A 15,228-nucleotide genomic window follows, 5' to 3' on the forward strand; every position below is an offset into this window, starting at 1 on the left:
ATCTGTTTTTAGGTCTATCTCTCCTAACACAATTAATATTAGTTATCTTTAATCTTTTAATTGTAGTATTTTTTGTGTCTCTTTATCACATGTTTATTATGTTTATGAATAAAAAATAATTTATTTTATTTTTTATGTACTCCATAAATCCATCTTAACGGTACTTATTTTAATATGTATCATTTCTTAATTAGCACAACATTAAGAATTGACATGTAGAATTTTTCATTCGATTTAAACGATAACCGATGACATCAATCCCTCTTCAATTTAATCCTCTTCTTTATAAAGAATGCTTTCATCAATCTCTTTTTATCTTATTGAATAAATAATTTATAAAATCTAAAACTTCAACTCATCACACGAAAAAACACAATCGACACAATTTTGGGTAGGGCAATGTGCTTCATAAACAACATGCAGATAGCGAGATTTCACATGGACCATACAGGTTTAACAAGTAGCAACGTGAAGAAATCAACAGGCACAAGTACCCCTCTCAAGCTGCCTCTTCCTCTTCCTCGTACTCTTCCTCCTCGTCGTCTGCTGTTGCATCCTGGTATTGTTGGTACTCGGCAACCAGATCGTTCATGTTACTCTCGGCCTCTGTAAATTCCATCTCATCCATGCCTTCGCCGGTGTACCAGTGCAAGAAAGCCTTCCGCCTGAACATGGCCGTGAACTGCTCACTCACTCTCCTGAACATCTCCTGGATGGAGGTTGAGTTGCCAATGAAAGTGGAAGCCATCTTAAGCCCCTCGGGAGGACTGTCACATACGCTGGATTTGACATTGTTGGGAATCCACTCGACAAAGTAGGATGAGTTCTTATTCTGAACATTTATCATCTGCTCATCGACTTCCTTAGTGCTCATCTTACCTCGGAACATGGCCGAGGCAGTAAGGTACCTGCCATGACGGGGGTCGGCGGCACACATCATGTTCTTGGCATCCCACATTTGTTGGGTCAACTCGGGAACTGTGAGGGCACAGTACTGCTGGGAGCCTCGTGATGTCAATGGTGCAAATCCTACCATGAAGAAGTGGAGGCGAGGGAAGGGAATAAGATTCACCGCAAGCTTCCGGAGGTCAGAATTAAGCTGGCCAGGGAAGCGAAGGCAGCATGTCACACCGCTCATGGTGGCAGAGATCAGATGATTAAGATCGCCAACTGAAATGCAAAGATTAAATAAATAAGAACTGAAGATTAGCACAAGAGAAACCAAGATTAAATAAAAAGGTTACAGTTCTTGTGACCATTACTAGTGCTGCCACACATCAAAAACCTTTAACTTTGGAAAAGCATATAGGCATAATTTAGAAAGAAAAAAAAAAGAAGGAAATATGGAAAAGCATACGCAGCAATTCCATTGTCCACAGTAGAAACGAAAGCAGCAGTCATAGAACAGAGATGCACAGGCCATAAAGGTAGGTGAGATAGATGTAAAGATCTTAACTGTGATAAGAAATAACCTAAAGAATTTCAGAAAATTAAACATGATTATGTTATGTGCTAAAATTACGTTAGAGAAATCAATAAATGAATGAAGCCATGCTAAAGATCTACCAGATGGATCAGAACAGAAAACAGAGGAAAGAGCAAATAGGCTTTTGTATATGCAACAATAAAAGCAACAGCAGACGTGCGTGTTAAGAATGTAAACATTCAGAAATGTAAGTAAATGATATTAAAGATGGACGTCGACGGTCATAGCATCTGATTATAATGAAAGAGCTGTTCTCATTGATAGGGTTTACTTACAAGTAGGAGTTGCAAGCTTCAGAGTGCGAAAGCAGATGTCATAGAGTGCCTCGTTGTCCAGGACCATACATTCATCAGCATTCTCAACAAGTTGATGAACGGACAGTGTGGCATTGTATGGTTCCACCACAGTATCTGATACCTTAGGTGATGGAAAAACAGAGAATGTTAGCATCATCCTGTCTGGGTACTCCTCTCTGATCTTAGAGATTAGAAGGGTGCCCATTCCGGAACCCGTTCCTCCTCCCAAAGAATGGCATACTTGGAATCCTTCAGACCAAAAGGGAACAAAATCAGAAATTTTACATGCAGCAATAAACAAATCAGGTGGAACACAGTAAAACATGAACTAATTTTTCAGAATTACATAAGACACTTCACTCATTTGGCAGCAAATCTTGGTAGAAAGATGGAGAAACATGGATAGAACCAATTTTTATCCGGAATCCCTTTGCCCTTCTCTCCAGAAGTGGAGAGATTTGGAGAGGAAGGAAGAACATTAAGTGATAGCTTCTCTTTTTGCTGATCCAAACCAAGTTAACTTTTCTTTTTTAATGTCTCTTCCGCCCTTGCCTTCTCTTCTATTCCCTTTTTCTCCACTTATCTATTCCCTTCTCCTTTGGTTACTATCCAAACAGATATCCAACTACTTTGATGCATTTCCAGACTCAAAAATAAAATATTTTTAGCTCTTCTAATTTGATATAAGATACTACCACTACAACAACAAGGTCACAACTACTTGGATTCGGCTAATTTGTTACAAATGAAAAGGAAAAAGATGCTTGACGATTCATAGATACAAACATCTATTTGCACATGTTATTAAGACAAAATACATTAGACTACAAATATGTCAAAGACATATATTATTTCAAATATGCTTTAAACTTTCTTTTCTCTCTTCTCCTTTCAGGAAAATCTACTTGAGCAAGAAAAGAAGATTGAATAGGGTAAAGCCTGTCGGCACCAAGATGGCTACATGATTGTGAAAGAAAACAAGAAAATTCATTTAGTTTCAGTAAACAAACTTGAATCGTAGGTAATAAATTCCCAAAGTAATTCTCAAAATCAAGAAATAGAAAACCTAATTAGTCTCATTTCTACTCTTTACAAATATCAAAGCGATAAAGAAAAATGTCAAACATTACGAACAAAATATAAGTACAAAAATGAAAGTACCTTGCAAGCAATCGCAGTTCTCCGCCTCCTTGCGGACGACATCAAGGACAGCATCGATGAGCTCGGCGCCCTCGGTGTAGTGCCCTTTGGCCCAGTTGTTTCCGGCCCCGGACTGGCCGAAGACGAAGTTGTCGGGCCTAAAGATCTTGCCCACGGGACCGGATCTGATGGAGTCCATGGTGCCGGGCTCGAGATCCATAAGAACGGCGCGGGGGACGTACCGGCCGCCGTTTGCCTCGTTGTAGTATACATTGATCCGCTCGAGCTGGAGGCCGGAGTCGCCCGTGCAATTACCGGTGCTGTCGATGCCGTGCTCCTCGCAGATCACCTCCCAGAACTTAGCACCGATCTGGTTACCGCATTGGCCACCTTGTATGTGCAGGATCTCCCTCATACTCACCTGCCGGAGATCCCAAGGTCGCTAAGTTTAGGGTTCGGAGCGACGGCGAAGGGAAGAGAGGCGAAGAGGAGAAGTAGGCGGAGAAGACGAATGGGATCGGAGACTCACAACCGCCCCTATTTATACCCGAGTTAGTCGTGCTTACCGATTATTTAGGAATTATTTTTAGGAGAAATGGTTCACTTCGCAGATTGTGATACAACTTAAACTACGAGTCACGATTTAGACGCACATCCTTCCATCGCGACGTAAGTCGGACGATCTACGCAACGGCGTCAATCGCCATTCACAGAACGACGATGTTAACGACCACCTGGCTCCGGTTTGGCGCCGGAAAAAAACGCTCTTTCGCCTTTGTAACACAGCGATATATGGCGTGCGAACCCGTTATGGACTCTTCGGTAAATACCGGTTTCCAAGTTTGACTTGTCGATGCCAAGAACAGTGAACTCGGCATCGGATGTCATGATCTACACACATCACAGTTATATCGGTCGTTGGATGAAGCAGTAGGTGACGTTTGATTATTAAGGTCAACACACACAAGACAAACAAATAGAATTCTCTAGCTAGTTTGTGGTTCCTAGAAATGAGCCTGAATCCGATCTATGATCTTCTTGTCCACCTGAAAGGCCTTAGCGAGGATATCATCCGAGATGGCTGGTTTGGACCCGAAGACGGAATTGGCGATGGTGATCACCCCCGGATTTTGGCTGCTGAGACCGGAGAGTGCGACGGCCTTGTTGGTGCCGTAGTTGAACTGGAAGTGGATAAGGCCTTGGGGGAACACAAACACGTCACCCTTGCGAAGCACTTTGGTGACGAGCCTGTTGTCGGGGTTGGAGGTGACGAAGCCGACGTAGAGCGAGCCTTCCAACACCGTTTGGATCTCCGTCGCCCGGGGATGGATGTGAGGAGGGTTAAGGCCAAACGGCGCGTAGTCCACCCGGGCCATGGAGATGCCGAGGGTGTTGAGGCCGGGAATTCGGTTCACGTTTAGGAGCGTCACGTTGGAGCCGACTTTGTTGGTGGTGTCGCGAGGCTCGTCGAGACCGGAGAAGAAGAAGTCCTCGGCCTTGACGATCTTCGGATTCTTGCAGACAAATCCGTTGACGAACACTGCATGGGTCGAAGCAGGAATCAACATCTCGATCCATGATAATAATCAACCCGATCACAGGTACGTTAGATAAGCTGTTAGTATACCATTGGACGTGTTATCTGCGACACACAGGTCTTGGAGAGCACCGGGATCACGAGCCATGGTGGGGGAAGAAGCCAAAGCAAGGAGAGCAGCGAGGAGGAGGGCGTAGGCTGCAGCCATGTCTTTGAATTGTTCCGCTATGTAACGAGAGCAAGGAAGTAAAGAGAGGAAAGGATCACGAGAGCTTTTGTCGTTGGATGCAGATAGCATGAGCAGATGGATACATGTATATATATCACATCGGAAGAGTTGTCGCTTTCCCGTTGAACAGGAAATGATAGGCGGCAGCTGCAAGAAGGAGTCAATCGCATGTGATATATACTAGTAATAAGAATCGAATGTTTGATGTAGTCCATCCTCTGCTTCACCACGTAACAACATATGCACGCGGAATTATTGATAGCAGCACCAAAGAGAAAGAATGTTCCGTTGTGACTGTATCAAACTTGTACTTGTTCTTATCGGCACATGCGAACAATGACTTGTTCAATCAATCATATGCCGGCGGGATATTGTTGATCGATCGTTCACAGCTACTGTAAGCCTTCCCGTTGAATGGGAAAGCATAACTGTGTCAACGCTTTCTTATTGCCAAAAGTCTCTCTATCTGTAGATATCCATCCATCTGCTTCCTCCTCGTTCTACCACCAACTAGTAAAGTTCTCTCTTGGCTCCGTCTTGATCACCAAACACTGTGCAATGAGCATAACATTATTGATTGTTAGGCCATTTGGCAATCGAACTTGCAGAATTGTTGATTCCTTGACACTGTCGTGTGATCTAAACTTATCCTAATTGTGTTCTTACACCTCCCTCTTTAAGAGACTTCTATGTTACATTACATTTGGTATCAGCATACTGTCTTCAGCATACAATACATACTATCAAATGAGTATTAGCAGATTGTAACAATTAAAGCACCGGAGGCAATGTTGATGGAAACACACAAAAAAATAAAGTTGGAAGAACAAAGATTGAAAGATCCAAAGGCAAAAGAATTATCTTTTCCAAACGATTGATCACCGAATCTTGAAAATAATTCTTTGTAAGGATACTTCCACTCAAATAGTTTGGGCTTTGATGGTAGTCTTCGGGATCTATTGAATGTCGAATTCTTCAACCTCGACCGACCATTTGAGCATCTGTCCTGATACATCGAACTTGGATAGAATCTGACGTAGTAGTTGATCGGTCACCACCTTTATCTTGTGGGCTTGAAAATATGAGTGCAGTTTCTAATCGCTTGTGCTAGGGCTAATGCCAATTTCTCGATCGGTTGGTATCATCCCTCGGGCCCGTTCAAGATGTGGCTAATGTAGTAGATTGGTCATTGTGTTTCTACATCATCTCGGACTAGGACCGAACTAACTGCGTGTTTGGACGACACGAGGTAGAGGCTAAGCGGTTCACCCAAGATGACCAAGGCAAGCTGAGGTAGCTAAGTGAGATATTCCTTGAGATTCCCAAAGGCTTCCTCACATTCAGAATTCCACTTGAAGTCTTTGGGATGCCTTAAAGCTGGGAAGAAGGGAAGGCATTTGTCTCTCGGGACAAGAATCGGGTAAGGGCGGCTAGCCTTCCTGTAAGGCGTTGCACCTCCTTAGCCGAGCAGGGGTGCAACATATCAGTTATAGCTCGAACCTTTTTGGGGCTATCCCCCTCTGGTGAATGATGAAGCTGAGGAACTTACCAGAATCGACTCTGAAGGCGCACTTGGCGAGGTTGAGACGTATGCTGAACTTCCTAAGCGTTTGGAACTGATAGAAGATAAGATTTCCTCATATAGTTAGGGAAATCTTACCCTTTGTTGTGCAACTGTTTAGAGCTTGTAAAGTCTGTTTATAATTTGCATTGTCTATGAAGTATTTTTCGGACATGTTTGCTTGTGGATCCCGAGTGAGGCGTTTTCTCTGTCTTGTTCTCTCTTTTGTGGGTCCTAAGGGACCAGGGGAGGCTTCAGGGAGGCTGACCTTTGCGGACGGACACGCAAGGGTGCCGCACGACTTAGGCAAAACCAGCTAAGTCCGTGACAGATGGTATCAGAGCAGTGAGAAAAGCGAAGTTTCGCTCTTGCCTTTGGCTAGCGACCAACGTCGTTGAGAAAAGCGAAGCTTCGCCCTTGTCTTCGGCCAGCGACTAACGTCGTTGTAGCCACATTCCTAAGAGGCTCCACGGCCAATCCTCATCTTCCTCACCGCAGTAGCCTTCGCTGCCTTCGCTGATCTGCCAAAAGACGGTGGACTTAAGGAGAACGAAGGGCAGACTTAAGGAGAACGAAGGGAACGCCTATGCCCTCATAGCAACAGCAATCGCAACAGTAGCAGCGATCTGCTCTTGCTCTATTCACAAAGTCTCTTGCTTGTAAATCATTCTTTACATTGATCCAAGATTGGTATCCTTATCAGGAGCACCATCTTGCGGGGGCATGATAGAAGATAAGATTTCCCTAACTATATGAGGAAATCTCTCTATTCTGTTGAGAAAAATCCTCTATTCTGTTTAGGGAATCCTTTCTCGTAATTTGTATAAATAGGAGAGGGAACATGTTAATGTATTGAAGCATCTTCAACTATTCAATAAAGCTTCATTCAATATTTGTTCTTATCTTCTATTATTTTCATCAGGAATGTCTCAGCCAGATATGCCAGATGGGTGCTAGTGAGCTTGCTTTTCGTGATCATGTCGTCAACGTATACCTCCATATTCCTCCCGATCTAGTGCTTGAACATCTTGTTAACTATTCTTTGGTATGTTGTTCTGGCGATCTTCAGCCCGAAGGGCATAACCTTGTAATAGTAGACTCCTCGATTTGTGATGAAGGTAATATGCTCTTGATCTTCAGGAGCCATTTTGATTTAGTTATATCCCGAGAAGGCATCCATGAATGTAAGGAGCTCGTACCCCGAGGTTACGTCGACCAATCGGTCAAACCTCAGGAGCGGGTAGCAATCCTTCGGGCATGCACAATTAAGATCAGTGTAGCAACACATATCTTTTAGCTTCTATTAGATTTTTTGACGAGGACTATATTGGATAGCCATCAAGAATACCTTACCTCAAATATGAACCATGCCTCCAATAGACAATCCACCTCATTACTGACTGCTTTCTGTTAGTTGTGAGAAAACTTTCAAGGCCTCTACTTCACCGGTCGCACTTGGGGGCAATTATTCAGGTGGTGTCGTGCTACCTTTGGATTAATTCCCAACTTGTCTTTTGGCGACCAAGCAAAGACATCGACATTTTTTGTGAACGGACGTTGGCGCAGAGTGGCAACACTAATGATGAATTGGCAGCGAGAAGAGAGCTTGCTCTAAGCAAGTGGCTCTGATACCATGATAGAAATAATAAAAGATAAGAATAATAATTAAAGAAGCTTTATTGTAGAATTGAAATAGCTTTAGCTTGAATCTATTAATATGTTCCCTCTCCTATTTATACAAATTATGAGGAAGGATTTCCCTAACAGAATAGAGGATTTTCCTCAACAGAATAGATAAGTCAATGAGTTGGACTCATTCTTTTTCTAGGAGCTCAGACCCGACCTTCACAAGTTTGTCTAATCGGCTTTTGCATAGGGGGACATCCAGTATCTACTCAGTTGGCTCAGGACGATGTGATAATTTGGCAACATCTTGGGGGTTGGACACATGCAGCTTGGGTTTTAACTTCTTACGTAGCATGACAACTGCCAGATTGCATTGCCTTGACTCCCAAGGATCACTCCTTCTCTAATCCCAATGCAAGTAGGAACTTTATTGCCCAATGATAAATGGAGATGATAGCTCTTAACTTGTTAAGAGTCAGACAGCCTAGGATGATATTATATGTTGAAGGGAGTCCGACCACTATGAGGTGACCATCATAGTCTTGGACCTCGGTTCCTCCCCAATGGTGACCGATAAGGTGGTAGTGTCGAGGGGCGAAATAGAATCTCCAGTAAACCTGGTGAGAGTCGAGGCCATAGGAGCTAGGTATTTTCTAGCTAAGCCAAGCTTCTAGAAGGCGTTGAGGTACAATACTTTGGCTAAGCTCCCGGTATCTACCATTATCCTTTTGACCCGGGCGTTGGCAATCCTGACTGAGATCACCAGGGTATCGTCATGGTCAGGGTGCTTGACTTCCCCCGTTGGGAAGGTGATCTCGGGCTCATCCCATTACTTGGGACGCCTTTCCACGATTGCTCGGGTGTAGGCTTTTTATGTCGATGTGATGTCTCCTCCCAAAGTAGACCACCAATGATGATATCAATCTATCTTTCTACAAGTCCCAGGGGGTGCAGGGAGGATTCTCGTGGCTTCTTAATGTAGCATCCAAGATGCCCCCTACGAATGAGCTCCTCGATCAGGTTCTTTAGGTCATGACACTTCTCGGTGTCATGACCATAGTTGTGGTGGAACCGGTAATAGTTGAAGTGATCTCTGAGCTAGCACAAAGTTTTCATTAGGTTGGGCACTCTTAGGAGCCCCTTTTCTCTAATCTAGATGAAGATCTCCATTTTGGATGAACTCAAGGGTGGGAGAGGTGGCCACGGGAGTGGTGGCTTGGGTCGATCGAGCCTTCGTTTTAGTGGGCTCGAGGGCTACCCTCAAGATTGCTCCATGCGAAGCCTCTTATGTTCCTCACGCTTTCCTGCTACTGGGGCCTCGGTGGCTATGTACTAATTTGCACGTTGGAGCATCTTAGAGATGATCACCGGCAGTCGCTCAACCAATAACCAAAAAATTTTGGATAGTCGCATGCCCATCAAGAATGCTTGCATGATCAATGAGGGGTGCGTGTCGGGAACTCCTTATATCTCAACGACGAAATGAGCAACAAAGTGAGAGAGGGGTTCGTCGTCCTTCTAACTCAGACTAAGGAGCTTAGCTGCAAATGGTTTTGGCCATGCACTAGCTAGGAAATTGAGCTTGAATTCCCTTGTAAGCTGGTTGAAAGATGAGGCCGAGGCTGGCCTAAGTCGGCTATACCACATCCAAGTCAAACCCCGAAGAGCGATGGGAAACGCGCGACACATCAAGGCATTGGAAGTACCATATAGGGCCATTTGAGTCTAAAAGGTGGCGACATGCTCTACCGGGTCGGAGCCACCATTGTAAGCCTCAAGCGTAGGGAGGTGGAAGTTTAGTGGTATCGATTTGTCCTGGATCTCTTTCATAAAGGGAGACCATATTGAGGAGGCCTTCCTGAGCTCTTGGACTTATCAAACTCCCTTTGGATCTTGTCCAAACATCGATTGACCGAGTGCAACTGAGCTTCGAGAGAGTCCATCGAGTCATATGATAGGGTGTCGGGATCGAGGCAGCTCGGGATGGTGCGTCGGAGGCCTAGGTCACTGTGCTCTATTGTTGGTCTCGGGATCCCTGAGTACTCTTCAGGTGACAGATTCACATCCGTTGCTCTAGGTTGGTGAGGGACCAGAGATGGCTCTCGTGGCACGGTGATAGGGGTTGGTGGGTCCCACGACGGCAACGGTTTAGGCAGTACTGACTGCTAGGCATGTTGGGTGATGAGGGGGATGATAGTCTTCATCATCCCAGCTAAGGATTGGACTTTGTGAGTGAAGCTGAGGCAGCAAGTTGCCCCATGGTGGTCTCGGGAGGTGACAGCACTGGATCATTGAACAACCGTCAATAGCAACTCGGGGTCGCAGCCGAGGTATTCCATTCTAGGCTTGGAGGAAGTGGGAGCTGTCATCCAAACCCGAAGGTCGGATGAGTCGGGAGTGGCTCTTCTCCAAGGTGCTCTCTCGGGATGCTCAGTTGGGGGTGTTCTTGTGATATCGAGCTCTCCTTCTAGCGCTAAAATATTGGGGAACCTTTATGTCGTAACTGAGGTGTTAGCACGGCTTGGTCCAATCCTGCATATGCAAAGTCGCCCATACAAATGCTTGGATAGCAGAACTAGGCATCGGGTTAGGTTGGGTTTGAGCCTCGTCTCCCGAGTGCAGTCTTCTCCCTTTGTGAGTTGCCTGCTTTTTTATCGCTGAGTTCTTATACATAGGCCAAAGTCGGGAGAGGAATTTTCTAACTCGACCCCTCCAAAGTTTAAGTTAGTGTGAGTGAAATTAGGGAGAGTAGAGTGCTCGAAATCCCTCTCGACCTTGGTTAGGGGGTTAGCTTTTAGACATGCGAATAAGGGTTGATCGTACATGTTCCTTTAATGGTTGTCAACTCCTTGGGAGGATGACTTGTACCCTATGGATGAACATCGATGGATATGTACGGATCCGGGTTGTGCGGCTCTGTTCCAAGCTTTTCGAAACGACTCCGTGGTATTCGACGCTGACTTGTATGGTGTCGAATAGCCCGAGGGAGTGTGATCGTCTCGTTCCGATCCGAGGTGTTGCATGGTGTCAACTTGTAGGTCGTTTGTTGGCCTTGCCATAGTCACCATATGCTGCCACGGACGGTGGAGAAATGTGCCACATCAATTACATATTACAATCGGCACCATGTTTTGCGACAGAAGAGAGAGAGAGAGACTAAAAAAATTACCGAGAACTCATTGAGATAATCAACAATAGCATTAACATTATTCAATCTAGAAACATCAAGAACGTTGACAAGGGAGAAAATGCATACAACGATCAAATCAAACGAATGAATAGAAAGAATGATGATGATGATAAGGAAAAGCATGCAGCATCGGTTCCCTATCTAGTTTAATATCCTAGAAATGAGCCTGAATCCGGTCTACGATCTCCTTGTCCACCCCGAGGGCCTTAGCGAGGATATCATCCGAGATGGCCGGTTTGGAGCCGAAGACGGAATTTGCAATGGTGATCACCCCCGGGTTTTGGCTGCTGAGACCGGAGAGTGCGACGGCCTTGTTGGTGCCGTAGTTGAACTGGAAGTGGATGAGGCCTTGGGGGAACACAAACACATCACCCTTGCGAAGCACTTTGGTGACGAGCCTGTTGTCGGGGTTGGAGGTGACGAAGCCGACGTAGAGCGAGCCTTCCAACACCGTCTGAATCTCCGTCGCCCGGGGATGGATGTGAGGAGGGTTAAGGCCAAACGGCGCGTAGTCCACCCGGGCCATGGAGATGCCGAGGGTGTTGAGGCCGGGAATTCGGTTCGCGTTTAGGAGCGTGACGTTGGAGCCGACTTTGTTGGTGGTGTTGCGAGGCTGGTCGAGACCGGAGAAGAAGAAGTCCTCGGCTTTGACGAGCTTTGGATCCTTGCAGACAAATCCGTTGACGAACACTGCATGAGTCGAAGCAGGAATCAGCATCTCGAACCATGATAATAATTAACCCGATCACAGGGACATCGATAAGCTGTTAGTATAATACCATTGGATGTGTTATCCGCAACACACAAGTCCTGGAGAGCACCGGGATCGCGGGCCATGGCTGGAGAGGAAGCCAAAGCAAGGAGAGCAGCGAGGAGGAGGAGGACGTAGGACGCAGCCATGGCTTTACAACGAGAGCAAGGAAGCAACGAGAGAAGTTTACTTCTTGGTGGCAGAACAAGGAGGGGGCAGATGCATATATATATAGATAAGGAGACGGGTAAGGGAGACTTGGCAATAAGAAAGCGTCGGGGTTTATGGCAGCTCTAACGATCAATGATATCCGCCGGCAAATGATTGACCGAACAAGTCATCGTTTGCATGTGCCTCCAAGAAGAACAATTAAAACTTTGATGCAGTCCGCTACAGAACCTCATCCGTGTTTGATTATTTTGCTTTAAGACCATGAAGATACATCTCTTGATGACGGAAAAAGTCAAAGAGAAGCTAATTAATTGAGGACGTTACGTGGTGAAGCAGATGATGGACTTCATCAAACACATAGTAGTTGTTGTTACACAGCACTCGTAGTTGACTTCTTCTAGCTCAGGCCGGCTATGAATGCTTTCCTCTTCGACGGGAAAGCGTCAACTCTTCCGGCGTGGCCAAGTCTCACACACCTTCGATCTCCATATATATCCATCTGCGCCATTCTATTCTGCCATCAAATTACAGATTGCTTCTCTTCTCTCCTTGCTTCCTTGCTCTCATTACGCGGTAGCACAAATCAAAGACATGGCTGCGTCCTACATCCTCCTCCTCTCTGCTCTCCTTGCTTTGGCTGCCTCTCCAGCCATGGCTGGGGATCCCAGTGCCCTCCAAGACTTTTGTGTCGCGGACAACACATCCGATGGTATACGGCCTATCTAATGTACTTGTGATGCGGTTAATTATTATCATGTATCGAAGATGCTAATTGGTGCTTCGACCTATGCAGTGTTTGTGAACGGATTAGCCTGCAAGGATCCAAAGCTCGTCAAAGTCGAAGACTTCTTCTTCTCCGGTCTCGACAAGCCTCGCAACACCACCAACAAAGTCGGCTCCAACGTGACGCTCGTAAACGTGAACCGAATTCCCGGCCTCAACACCCTCGGCATCTCCATGGCCCGCTTGGATTTCGCACCTTACGGCCTTAACCCTCCTCACATCCATCCCCGGGCGACGGAGATCCTGACGGTGTTGGAAGGCTCGCTCTACGTCGGATTCGTCACCTCCAACCCCGACAACAAGCTCTTCACCAAAATGCTCACCAAGGGTGATGTGTTTGTGTTCCCCCAGGGCCTGATCCACTTCCAATTCAACCATGGCACCAAGAACGCCGTCGCGCTTGCGGCTCTCAGCAGCCAAAACCCCGGGCTGATCACCATCGCCAATGCTGTCTTCGGATCCAAACCGGCCATCTCGGACGATGTCCTCGCTAAGGCATTTCAGGTGGACGAGAAGACCGTACATCGGATCCAGGCACAATTCTAGGCACACAAACTAGCCAGACATCTGCTGCATGCTGCATACTGCTACTTATCCTCATTCTTTACTCTTCATTCATTTATTTGTCATGTGCTTGATTTTTCCGCTAAATAAATTTCGATGAAGTTTTATTGTTCTCATAGCAATAAATGCTCAACAATTTGTTGAAGGAGTTTATGTTGCATATTTGTCATCCAGATTTTGGGAAATTGAAGTATATTAACCATACTCAACAATCAAACCCTAGAACCTCTCTCAACTGCCACTGCACCCCGGTCTTGCCGACTATGCATCGACTTGTGCCATCTGTGGTCATCGCAATGCCACCCACATCACCACCCATGGTGAAGTCATCGCCCACATCCGCTAGCGATACAACCTGCTCGTCGACATCGTCGACATGATCCATTGATCAAATACACATCGAAGATACTTTTTTATTTTTTAAATGAACGCGTTAAGAATCATTATGATATTAGTAGCTAATTATAATTTTAGATATATCATATGAAATGTGAAATAAGTTTTTTGAATGAGAATTATTGTAATTGTACAAACAGAGAGTTATTGCTGTTGGAGAACGTTAATGCCATAGTCGAGATGTCAGCATAGCTCAGTCTAATTCTGAATGCATTAAGTCGCCCATGTGAATTCTTGGATAGTAGAAGTAGGCGTAGAGTCGAGTTGAGTTCTGTTAGGACCATTTTGGTACTAAGAGGGGGTGAATTAATGCTTTCGTAAAAATTATGTCTATTCAAAAATTTCATTCGATAAAGACAGTATTAGAAAAGAGTTTAACTTAAAACATTAATAAAGTAATAAGTAATTAAATCAATTAGTAATGAGAAAGAAAAGCATAACAGAAATGCAAACGAAGTTTATAATAGTTCGGTCATTACGACATACATCTACTCTCATTCCTCTTTCGTCGAGACCATCGGCATTCACTAATGATATTCTTTCAATGGGCAAAAATAAACTATCCTCTTACAACTCTTTTTCCTTTTCTCAGGTTTAGGATATAACCTTTACAAGTCTCACAACTCTCTTAGAAAGATCACAAAACTATAAAGAGGAGGACTCTTAATATATTTTAAGACTTTTCAACTCTAAATTACTAGCTTTTTTTGTTCACTTTTTGTGCTTTTGTAAGTAGGAAAGTGTGGGGTATTTGTAGGCCTCAAATGACTTCAAAAATAGAGCTAAAAAAGGCTTCATCATAAGTTTTTCGGGTCCTGGCGATACCATTGTCATTACTGGATTGTACCATCGTCTGCTAGATTGATAACTAGTGGTACCATCGCCTACCAGATTAACACTGGGTGGTACCATCGCCCAATCTGACGGTACCATTGCCTAACATTAATGGTACCACCATCGGGTCTTTCGAAAGAAATACATTTTATACTTTTCTAGCTCATGGGCAGTTCCACTGCCCTAGTCTGGCGGTGCTACTACCTAACCTAACCCTAGGTTACTGAATGGGCCTCCCAATGAGCCCAACTCAACTCCAGATCAGACCCAATAGGCCCCAAATTGAGTTATCATGGTTACCCCCCAAAGCCGACTCAATTAAACCTAAACTACTTCGATCTAAACACACGATTACAAGACTAGAATACTATGTTGTCCGGCATGTCATTGGTTCATCCGACGCTTCGTCTGATTTTTCGGTGCATCGTCTTCTCCTTCGGCGTATTACCCAATCGACATGTTGACCTCCCGCAACATCCGATCTCCTTAGTGTAATGTCTGATCCTTCGGTCCAATGCCTGAACTCATGACATGAAGTCCTTCTAGCACGTCAACCAGTCCTTCAACCCGACGTCCAATCTTCTAACATGTTCCACTATGGCCCAACATTTTATTCTTCTTGTTTTAATCGAATTATCTTTCTATGATCGAAGTTAGTCCTGCG

General features: G+C 45.0%; 4 protein-coding genes across 4 annotated transcripts; 1 reads left to right on the top strand and 3 right to left on the bottom strand.

Moving 5' to 3' along the window:
* Nucleotides 1-355: 355 nt before the first annotated feature.
* LOC135588779 (tubulin beta chain-like) lies at nt 356-3,443 on the bottom strand. The gene is made up of 3 exons (XM_065081083.1): nt 2,944-3,443; nt 1,762-2,031; nt 356-1,170 (listed from the first exon to the last, which is right to left on the bottom strand). Exons 1-3 carry the CDS (start codon nt 3,335-3,337, stop codon nt 500-502), a joined length of 1,335 nt encoding a protein of 444 aa, XP_064937155.1. The 5' UTR covers nt 3,338-3,443; the 3' UTR covers nt 356-499.
* A 300-nt stretch (nt 3,444-3,743) lies between these two features.
* Nucleotides 3,744-4,742, bottom strand: LOC135589240 (putative germin-like protein 2-1). The gene is made up of 2 exons (XM_065081522.1): nt 4,550-4,742; nt 3,744-4,462 (listed from the first exon to the last, which is right to left on the bottom strand). The coding sequence occupies exons 1-2, from the start codon at nt 4,665-4,667 to the stop codon at nt 3,927-3,929; spliced, it is 654 nt and encodes a 217-aa protein (XP_064937594.1). The 5' UTR covers nt 4,668-4,742; the 3' UTR covers nt 3,744-3,926.
* Nucleotides 4,743-11,050: 6,308 nt separating this feature from the next.
* LOC135589241 (putative germin-like protein 2-1) lies at nt 11,051-11,998 on the bottom strand. The gene is made up of 2 exons (XM_065081523.1): nt 11,845-11,998; nt 11,051-11,755 (listed from the first exon to the last, which is right to left on the bottom strand). The coding sequence occupies exons 1-2, from the start codon at nt 11,963-11,965 to the stop codon at nt 11,220-11,222; spliced, it is 657 nt and encodes a 218-aa protein (XP_064937595.1). The 5' UTR covers nt 11,966-11,998; the 3' UTR covers nt 11,051-11,219.
* A 519-nt stretch (nt 11,999-12,517) lies between these two features.
* LOC103995614 (putative germin-like protein 2-1) lies at nt 12,518-13,462 on the top strand. The gene is made up of 2 exons (XM_009416237.3): nt 12,518-12,696; nt 12,781-13,462. Exons 1-2 carry the CDS (start codon nt 12,579-12,581, stop codon nt 13,314-13,316), a joined length of 654 nt encoding a protein of 217 aa, XP_009414512.2. The 5' UTR covers nt 12,518-12,578; the 3' UTR covers nt 13,317-13,462.
* The last annotated feature ends 1,766 nt before the right edge of the window (nt 13,463-15,228 follow it).

Source organism: Musa acuminata, chromosome BXJ1-8, assembly GCF_036884655.1.
Source record: "Musa acuminata AAA Group cultivar baxijiao chromosome BXJ1-8, Cavendish_Baxijiao_AAA, whole genome shotgun sequence".
Classification (NCBI taxonomy): Eukaryota; Viridiplantae; Streptophyta; class Magnoliopsida; order Zingiberales; family Musaceae; genus Musa; species Musa acuminata.